The sequence below is a fragment of the Fonticula alba genome, assembly GCF_000388065.1.
Source record: "Fonticula alba strain ATCC 38817 unplaced genomic scaffold supercont2.7, whole genome shotgun sequence".
NCBI lineage: Eukaryota > Rotosphaerida > Fonticulaceae > Fonticula > Fonticula alba.
In genome coordinates, this window is record NW_009242977.1 from 1,427,836 (window position 1) to 1,437,939 (window position 10,104).

A 10,104-nucleotide genomic window follows, 5' to 3' on the forward strand; every position below is an offset into this window, starting at 1 on the left:
CCCCCACCCCATCCCCCTCCACCCCATCCCCAGCTTGCCCTCGGTACAACCCAGGCCCCGCGACCCCATGCCACAATGGCCCGGGAGATGCTTTGCTTGCTTCACGGGACGCCGAGAGGCTTTTCCGGTGAGCATACTCCCGTCCATCACAAGCACCGGAGTTGGGTGGGGCCTTTTCTTTTCACCCCCGGTCATGACTCGAGAGAGAGAGAGAGAGAGAGAGAGAGGCTTTTCCGGTGAGCATACTCCCGTCCATCACAAGCACCGGAGTTGGGTGGGGCCTTTTCTTTTTCACCCCCGGTCATGACTCGAGAGAGAGAGAGAGAGAGAGAAAGAGAGAGAGAGAGAGAGAGAGAGGCTGAGTGGGGGGCGATGGACCGCTCAGGATGCTTCTGCGCTCGGGTAACCCGCCCGCACTTTGGAACAGCCCAAGCACTTGAAATTCAGTCTTCTCCCTCCGGGTGTTGTCGCAAGCATGAGCCCGTGCCATGGGTAGATCGAGCGCGGGCGTGCTCGAGCGAGAGAGAAAGAGAGAGAGAGAAAGAAAGAGGGAGATGGGCAGATACGGTCAGAGGCCAAATCCCAGGAGGGGCTCTCGCGCTGTGGCGACTCATTAATTACCAAATTAACCCCCAGACACGGCCCCACACTGACCGATGGTGTTGGCTCCTCAGGCCCTCGTCGTCACCGCCCTTCCGCCTCCATACAGGCTGCTGCTGCCCGGCAAATGGCCCCACATCCACCCTGGCACGTTGGGCGCGACTCAGGCACCAGCCCCCTTCGACATGGGGCCACCACAGGCTAGAGGCCTTTGGGCGCAGCTGGGGGGTCGGGGGGGGCGGGGGAGCTTGCAAGGTTGGAGGGGAAGGGGGCCCGTCTCACACGGAGGTGTACAGCCCAACACACGCAGGGGCGATGTCGGGAGGTGGGTGGGAGGGGGGCGGGGGGCGGGGGGCGGGGGGCGGGGCGGGGCGGGGCGGGGGACGGGGGGGGTCCCTCCAAAGAGAGCTGGGGAAACCCCCGCCCGGGGCTCACGGCCCTGGGGGCGGGGGAGGAAAAGGGGCCGAGGAGGAAAGGGGGCCAGAGGGGCTCTTTCACGCGCCGGCCAGCCGATGGCCTCCGCCCACCACCACCCCGGCCAGGCCGGAGCACATCGGCCGCACAACCCTCATTCGCCGCAGCTTTGCCGCCCGCGCGCGCGCGCGCGCGCGCGTGTGTGTGCGCACACACCAGGCATCCCTCGCTGGTGACCCTGCTGGCTACCCTGCTCCCGCCACCCACTTATCTGCCGCCACTGCTCCACTTGGCCCTTGGCATCCTGGGCCTCCTGCTGTTTGGCTTGCATCGTGCTTGCGCCGCCGCTTGGGCATCCCTGAAGGGGCAAAGGGTCCCTGGTACTTCAGCGATCGAGAGAGAGAGAGAGAGAGAGAGAGACGGAGAGAGAGAGAGAGAGACGGAGAGAGAGAGAGAGAGACGGAGAGAGAGAGAGAGAGAGACGGAGAGGGGCTACTTCGCTCGCTCCCTCCAACTCGCAACCCATCGGTACCCAATCGAGAAACGGGCGCGTATCGCAGCACGAAGTGGCGAGGCCTTGGGCGGCAGCCCCTCCCAACAATCGGGCTCTTGCCTGAAGGTGTATAATTGCACATTCACACACACATGCACATGCACATGCACAGGCAGACCTTTCTACTTCAGCTTGCCCAGTTTTCTCGTCAACCGAAAAAGACTCCGTCTAAGGATGGATCTATTGTGTCATGCAACATGGCACAGACACCGCCCTCTCTCCATGCGCATCAAAAAAAAAAAAAAAAAGGAGGGCGGAAGAGGAACAAAGGCAAGGGAAGCCGGCCGGCCTACGGTCGGCACACAAGGGAAACGAGCAAGTGGGTTACAGAATATCCATGCACGTGACAAGGTCATGGACCGGTTCGCCATAGATGTCGCGTGCACGGCGCGGCATCACATGCGCCGACCCGTAGACCGTGGCCAGGAAGAGCCACAGATGGTGGCTCACGCAAATGTAATGCCGGCCAAGAACCAGGCCGGGCCGCAGCGGGGGGGACAGCCGCGCGCCGGTGCTACAGGCATGGGCCGCCGAGTGGGCAGCTGCCGCGGCCGGGCCGCCTGGGGGCGATGGCGGGGACGGTGCAAGGAGCGAAGCGAAGTTGATCTGCCCCAGATGATGATGCCGATAGGGGACCAAGCGGGACAAGTGCCGGAGCCAATGCCGGGCCCAGTCCATCGGCAGGATGAAGAGAACACCGACAGACGACTCGAGGGCCCGCGGCCAGAGGGAGGGACAGGCCGCGAGGCCACACGGGCCGCCGGCCGCACCGTGCTGATGCCCATGCGCATCCACACCGCCCACGGTCCCGAGAGACGAATCACTTGAGGCCGACCGCGACAGGCTCATGCTGGAGGAGGAGTCGGTCGTGGCGGCGGCGGCGGCCGCCGCCGCCGCCGCCGCCGCCGCCGCCGCCGCCGCTCCAGCCCCAGGCAGCTGCATGGCTGCCAGAATCTGATCCAGCGTATCAAGGTCGAAGGGGGCCTGCGGGGAAAGGGACAGCAGGAACTGCACGGCATTCAACTCGGCCACATTTCGCAGCAGGAGCTGGTCGCACAGGAGACAATGCCGACGGTTGAGATTCGACCGGGGATACCAGGCCGGGACCAGCGTCGACGTGAAGCCCAAACCCCGGCCAGGGGAGTCCTCCGGCGCCGGCGAGTAGAGACCCGTGGAGTTGCTGCCGGCACCGCTGCTGCTGCTGCTGCTGCTGCTGCTGCTGCTGCCATGGCCATGGCCCAGACCACCGCCAACGCCCCAGAGGGGGTGCGATGGCGAAGGCGAAGCCGGACGCACATCCGGCGACGAACCCAGCGAGGGCGAAGAGCGGCATGCCGACGATGCCCCGGCGCTCGGGGATCCAGGCCGCTCGCTGGTCGGGGAGACCGTCGAACGTGGCGGCTGCTGGGACACATGGTGATGGGGATGATGCTGGTGCTGGTGCTGGTGATGATGATGGTGGTGATCGTGGCCCGGGCCGGCGGCCGAGGGGTCACCACCGACACCCCCACCCAGCCCGACCGGGTGGTAGTCCGACGAGAAGAAACTACCCAGGCCGGGGATCGGGATGAGGCGCCCGGATTGCGCACCGCCATGGCCGGGCGGCGGGTATTGCCCGCCGGCCAAGGCCGTAAGGCCCCACTGCGCGGTGAAGGCCGCAAACACCTTCGGCGGCACAGCCACAAAGACATCGGTCGCCAGGAGCGGCCGACTGAGATTGACAGACACGCAAATGTCCCCGTCAGCCAGGTCGGCCGTGGCCGCCGGGGTGGCCACCATGTCGGCCGACAGCATGACCGGGCAGGCCGAGGGCCGGCCGAACACCGAGAAGGAGGAGGCAATGCTGCCGGAGGCCGCATCGCCACAGGGCAGGGTGCCCGACGGCCCGGCCACCAATGGGGAGTAGCTCCCGGCACCGGCCGGATAGAGGAAGGACTCGACCGAGGCACTGGCCAGCCGGTGGACCGACGACGACGACGACGACGACGACCCGGCCGAGCTGACAAGCCGGCAAGCACAGCCGGGCGGACAGGCACCCGAGTCAACCTCCGCCATCGAGGGGGACGAGCTGTGCTGCCCGTCGTCCGGTGATGACAGCCTCAGGGACGGCGACCCGCCGGCGGAATGATTGACCGCCGCCAGGGCCGGACTACTGGCAGACCAGGGAGACCCGTCAGCCGGCGGCGACCACCGGTCGGCCGAAGCAGCAGCAGCAGCACCGCCACCAGGCCGCAGGCCGGCTCCCCCACAGGCCCCGGAGGCCGAGGCAAAGAGCGAGCCACACAGCAGCCCGGCCGCGATGTGACCGATGGAGCTTTCCAGGAAGGACACATGCTTCGGCAGGAGATTCGACCGAATGAGCGACGACCCGTGGGGACAGAGCAGCGGCCGGACGTCGATTTGCCCCGGCGAGCCGGACCCATTCTTCCAGAGGTTGAACCACCGAAGTGGAACCAGCACCCAATGCCCATGCGCCGGGGGGAGGATGGCCCCGCTGCCGGGGGCCGGGCGAAGGGGCGACTCGTCGCGCGAGGAGGCCGACGACCGCCGAGCCGCCGCGGCCGCCGCAGGCCCGCTGCCCATCGCCCCGCCGGCCGACGCCAATGAAGAGGACGACCCCATGGCCGCCACCGGTGGCGGGATCTGGGAATGTGGGAGAACCGGCCCGCCGGTCGAGGGCTTGCGCGACCCCGGGGGTGGCATCGAGCTGCTGCCGGACCGATGGCGCGACGAGTCAACCCCCGAGGATGACCGATCTACGCGTGAAAGACGGCCGCCAACTTCCCCAGGAGGCCGAAGCTCAGGCGACAGGGGCCGGTTGCCCTGGCTCAGGGCGGACAGATGCTCGTGCGAGCTGGCAGAGGAAATGAGCGATGTGGAGCGCATGTTGTTGTTGCCGCCGCCGCCGCCGCCGCCGCCGCTGCCACCAATGGGCGTGGGTGATTGGCCGGTCGGCAGGAAAGACCCGCTGTGAGCACGCTCGGGCCACCACCAATCGGAAGACAAGCGCACCGGCCGAGGAATGGACAGAGGAGCCGTGCGCCCGGAGCGCCGGGCTCCACGCTGAGCTTCGTTTGCCCGGCGCCAGGATTCGAGCCCCGTCGTGGCCGGGGGAGAGTCCCCGCCAGCGCGGGGCTCCTCATCCTCGGAATCCGAGCCGGAGTCCACGCTGTCGAGGCCCGATCCGGAGGACCGGTCCTCATCCTCCGAGGCCCCGGGGGAGGGGGGCGGCGAGGCGTCCGGCGAGTGGTCCAAACAATCGACGAGGGCAAAACGCTCATGCCGACGAAGCTCGGCCACCAGCTTGCCAACAGCCCGCCGGCAGGAGGCCAACGGCCGGCGCTTGTAAATCAGGATGCACGGGTCGCCGGTGTGGCGCGACGCCCGGGTCAAATCCGACGAGGAGGACGCCTCGAAGACCTGCTCATTGTCGAAGGCATACCAGTGTCCGGTGGCCAGATTGCGCGAGTAGGTGACAAAGTGCCCGGGGGCCGATTCGCCGAAGGGCATCTGCCCGAGCATCGCCGTGTCCATGTGCCCCGGGCCGCAGGTACACCGGGCCCCAGCCGACTCGGCCAGGCAATGGTAAAACCCGCCGCGAGAGAAATCATGCCCAGCCGGCCGGGGAATGGCCCGGCAGGAACACAGGTCGTCCCCGCACAGGACCAGCCCCTCGCCGAAGGGCGAGCCAGGAGAGGGGACCCGGCCGGCCGGAGTGGCGGTGCCGGGCCCGGAGGGACCCGAAGGAAGCGGCCCCGGCTCCGAGGCCGGAGCCTCGGCACAGATAATCTGCGTGGGTTTCACCGGGACCGTGCACGAAGACAAGTGCGTCACCATGGACACCAGGTCATAATCCGAGGAGTCGGCATCCGCGTGGGGAACACGCACGCGAAATTCCGCCACATCGAGCCCGCGCAGGGGGAAGCGCAATGAACTGAAGTTCTTCAGCTGCCGACTCCGGGTCCCGGCCGGGTGTGGCTGCGGGTGGCCCGGCGCCAGGGGGTGTGGCGCCATGCTGCTTGTGTGGCCGCCGCCGCCGCCGCCGCCGCCGCTGCCGGGACCCGCGGCGAAGAAGGACTTGCGTCGAGCCCCGAGAGCCGGCGGCTCCGTCGAGAGGGGAGGAGGAGGGGACGCGGTCGCCGTCGAGTGAGCATCGGCCGCCCCTTCGGCAGGGCGACCTCCGGCCGCCGGAGAGTCCATGCCGCCGGACTCATCGGGTCCAGCATCGGGGGCCTCGTATTGGGCGGCGAAGAAGCGCGGTAGATGGATGATGAAGAACTCCGGCGGGATGAGCAGGTGTCGAGTGCGGCTGTGCGCGGTCTTGGCATTGCAGCCGGAGCAGTGGAGCCCTGAGCTGGCAGTCACCGGGATGATCTCCGTGGAGAAGAACTCCTCCAGGCAGTCAATCAACCGGCAGTCGCTTGCACTGGATTTGCACAGGAGGGGGGAGGGGGGAGGGGGAGGGGGCAAAGCAATGGAGAGAGGGAGAGACAAAGGGAGACAGATGTGCATCAGTGGATGGAAGAACAATCAGGAGGGGGGTATCGGAAAGGCAGGCCGGCCACGGGAATGTGCAGAAGGAGAAAAGGACTACACGCACTTGAACACCTGGCTCTTGATCTTACGCCACTTGCTGGTGAGTTTGCTGAAGTTCGTGTCGACCACCGGCTCGAAGCAGGGGGCGCCCCGGGTGGCGGAGTAGGGACACTTGCGAGTGACGCCGGACGGAGAACCGTGGCCCGCGGCGGCGCCGGGCGGAGCGGCCACACCACCGGCGGCATGGAGCACGGGCGACGACGATCCACCCGACGCCAGGCCCGGGATGACAGTGGCCACGGCCTCGACCGAGTGCTCACAGAATGGCTGATCCCGCGAGGGGAGCACCGTTCGGGCCGGATGCGTGGAGTAGAAAACCCCAAGCCGGTGCTGGATCTTGCGTTGGTAGGCCGCGGCATCGGCATCCACCAGGGGGATGTTCAACTCGAAGAAGCGCGACCGGCTGGAGGACACACGCTTGCAGCCGAGGCAGAAGTACTGCAACAGCAAGACACCCCCGAATGTGTCGCTCACCACGCTGGAGTTCGAGGAGAAGGCCATCTTCGAGGGGAGCTTGTTGGAGCTGCCGCTGGAGGTCAAGTAGGCCGAGGCGTCGGCCCGGCACCGGGCACAGCCCCGCTCCGATTGGAGGCTGCAGTCGGCGCACGACAGGCAGGAAGTCGCCCGCGAGTAGGCCTGCAGATCCGGGAGCTTCAGGTCATCATGGAGGCTGCGCAGGAGGAGCTGCAACAGCAAGAAGGCATCCTCCATGCGTGCCGGGTCGCCGGCCGGCGCCCGCGAAGCGGCCGAAGACCCGGAAGAGGCCGCCTCCCCCAGCAGGAAGGGATACCGCGCACGCACGGCCGACAGCAGCCTTTGCGAGGAGATGACCGGGCTTCGAGGCGACCAAGGGAAGGCAACATCCGTTGGCATCGATGGGGCCCAGGGCAGTCGAGCAGACGGGGCACAAGGGAGACAGAGAGGGAGGGGGAGGAGGAGGAAGAGGAGGGGGACATGGTCAGCCGGCAGCACAAACACCACAGCAAGAGGGGCAAATGCCCCGGCCGCGTACCGATTGACGTGCCAGTAGCTGGCCACAAAGTCCACGAAGGCCCCGGTGACAGTGGGATGCCGCGAGGCGAAGAGCTTCAGGTACCCGGGCGCATGCTTGAAAAATCCCACCAGGATGTCGCTGCGAAGGCATACCACCGTCAGGAGGAGGGTCGGCGAGGTGGGAGAAGGGAGGGCAGCGGGGGAGAAAGCATGCTGCGACACATACCACGCCATCAGCGCCTGGAGGATGGCATTAAAGTGGCTGTCCTTGCCGGTGCTGGAGAGGCCCACCAGGCCGATGAGACGCGAGAGGGCTGTCTGCGACAGGACCGAGCCCGGGGAGGAAAAGGGATCACGCCCGCCGGAGCTACCGATTCCCAGCCGATCATGGCCAGCCGTCAGCAGAAGGAAGCTCAGCTGGAAGGGCAGGCGAATGCGGCTAAGGAGCTCCCGCATGCGAACCGCCTCCGGGAGGAGCCACACATCAGTGATATGGTCCCAGATGGGGATGAGCTTGGCGCAAATGTGGCACCAGACGGTGCGGTCAAAGAGCCGCACTGCGATGCAGTGGGAAGTGGGCTCGCCGGTTGCCAACCCAATCAGGTCGGTGCTGGAGGACAGGGCGACTTCGCTCTCGGAGTCTGTGGCAGGTGTGGCAGGGGAGGGTCAGGCGAGGTGGGCGCGGGAGGGCCAAAGAGGATGGGGTGAGAAATACCAAGAGGAAGGGCCAGGAAGAAAGGGAGAAAGGGGGAGAGAGAGAGAGAGAGGAAGCGGGTAGACACAAGCAGCGGTGGGGAATGGGGGCAACGGACCAGAGACCGGCTCATGGAGGTGCTGCGAGGCGCTGGCCGAGCTGGCACCGGCCAGCCCCGGGGACAGGGCGGCGGCTGACATGTGTGCGAAGTGCTGAAGGGCATGATTGTTGACCTCACGCCCACAGGAGATACTCATGCAGTCGGCCTGGTGATGGTGAGAAGGGCGACAGGATGCAGAGCCGACACGCGGTGAGTGACAGGGCAATCGGAAAAGACAGAGAGACAGAGAGAGAGAGAGAGAGAGAGAGAGAGAGAGAGACATTCGCACCTCGGTGCACACCCACAGGTGCTGGTATGAAGCTGGGCAGTCGGTGCAGGTGAGCTTCGATGCGGCGGACACCTGGTGGAAGAGACGCTGCAGGTCGCCAAGCCGCTGGCGGAAGGAGTGGAAGTCCACCAGCGACAGGTGCGGGCAGATGTGCGACGCCACCTCGCGAGCGGCCGTATGCGACAGGTCATGGCTGGCGGCCAGCATGGCCAGGAAGGAAGTCGAGTGCAGTGAGCCGGGAAGCGGGCGGCCAGGGGACTCCGACCGATCGAGGGAACTCATGCGTGACAAGCGCCGGGCCGCTTGGCCACTTGTGCCCGACCGGGGAAACCGGGCAGCCGGCGAGGTAGGGCTACCGCCCTCCGGAAAGGGGTGGTGGAGGGGACCGGCGGTTGACAGGGCGACGCTCGACCGGCGGCTGCGACTCTGGGCGATGAGCGGCTCGAGCAGCGGGTCCGGTGGGTTGAGGAAAATCTCGCCGACAGAGGCCCCGGCATCGGGCGGCTTGGCGACCGGGCCAGGAACGGTCGAGGCGCCGGCAGCGGCCCCGACCACCGCCAGGGGGACATCTCCGACGGGGGGGGCAGCCCCATCGGACGAAGGCCCGATCGGGGGAGCATCACCGGGGACGGGGGCAGTCAAGGCTGGCGGGTCCATCAGCGCCGCGGCCCCCGGGGCCATGGGGATCTGAATGGACAAGGATCGAGAGCGAGCGCCGCGAGCGGGCGTGGGAACGTCGAAAGCCGGGGCCGCCGGGCCAACCGGCGGTGCGGCTGGAGGCTGAGGCACACTGCCGGCCGCAAGCTCCGACATCTGCCAGGGAACAACAGGGGCAGCCTCTCTCGGCACGGTGATCGGCAGATTGACAGCCGTGGGGGCCGGGACGATTGGAGTGGTCAAGGTGGTGGTGGCCGGAGGGGCGGTGGCCGGAGGGGCGGCGGCCGGCGACATGACCGAGGCGGCGGCCGGGGTGCTGGCTCCCGCGGTCGGGGAGATGAGTGCCGCCACAGCGGCATCGGTGGCCGCGGAGATGACGCGCGACAGCTCAACGATGTCCAAAGCCGGCGCGCCACCTGCCGACTGGGACCCGGGGGCACTGGCCGCCTGTAAGGCAGCCATCATGGCGGCGATCTTCACTTGGGAAATGAGTTCCTGGTTGATGGGCCCAGGTGAGGTGGCGGCGGTTGCGGTCATCGGGGAGGCAGATGCCGCGACCACAGCACTGGCTGTGGCAGCGGCCGCCGCGAAGGCAGTCGCCTCGACGGGTGTAGCAGCCTCGCGGCTGGCCGGTGCCCGGGCGGTCTCGCCAGCGCCGGGACTCGGCGCCAGCGGGCCTGTCGTGGCCGTCGGTGTGTCCATGCCTTCGTGCAGAGGACCGGGAGGGGAGGAGCGGTGAGCGAGGTCAGCAAGGCGACCAGAAGAGGAGCAAGGCGAAGGAGCGAGGAGGCACGCACGGAAAGCCGGAAATACAGATCCACCAACCGTCGGGGGGGGGGGGGAGGCAGGAGGAGGCTTTCCGCGGGACGCGCGGCGATCGGCGCCCAGCAGGCAAAGGAGGGAGGGCAGTGGGAGAGGAGGAGGAGAGAGAGGGGGGGGAGGGGGGGCGCGGCCTCAGTGGGCGGCGGTGGGGGCGGCACCGGTGAGGCGATCTATATAGGGGTGGGAGAGGACGGGGGTCCACCACTGGGCGTTTGACTCGAGGAGGGGGGTGGTGCTGACACAGTGGTTGCTGGGGGAGAACATCAGATCGGCGTCCTCGTGGAGACGAAGTGCTGCCGCTCGCTTGCGACGCGGATGGTGGTGATGGTGGTGGTGGTGGCGGAAGGACGGCTAGTGTGCGACGGGAAAAGCGGGCAAGGGGGGGG

The 10,104-nt window shown here is 67.4% G+C and overlaps 1 protein-coding gene across 1 annotated transcript; it reads right to left on the reverse strand.

Annotated features, from left to right (window-relative positions):
- Window positions 1-1,891: 1,891 nt before the first annotated feature.
- H696_04518 (hypothetical protein) lies at window positions 1,892-9,598 on the reverse strand (the record flags this gene model as incomplete). The annotated part of the gene is made up of 6 exons (XM_009498398.1): window positions 1,892-5,993; window positions 6,168-6,998; window positions 7,176-7,295; window positions 7,383-7,797; window positions 7,969-8,116; window positions 8,240-9,598. 6 exons carry the CDS (start codon window positions 9,596-9,598, stop codon window positions 1,892-1,894), a joined length of 6,975 nt encoding a protein of 2,324 aa, XP_009496673.1.
- Between the last annotated feature and the right edge of the window lie 506 nt (window positions 9,599-10,104).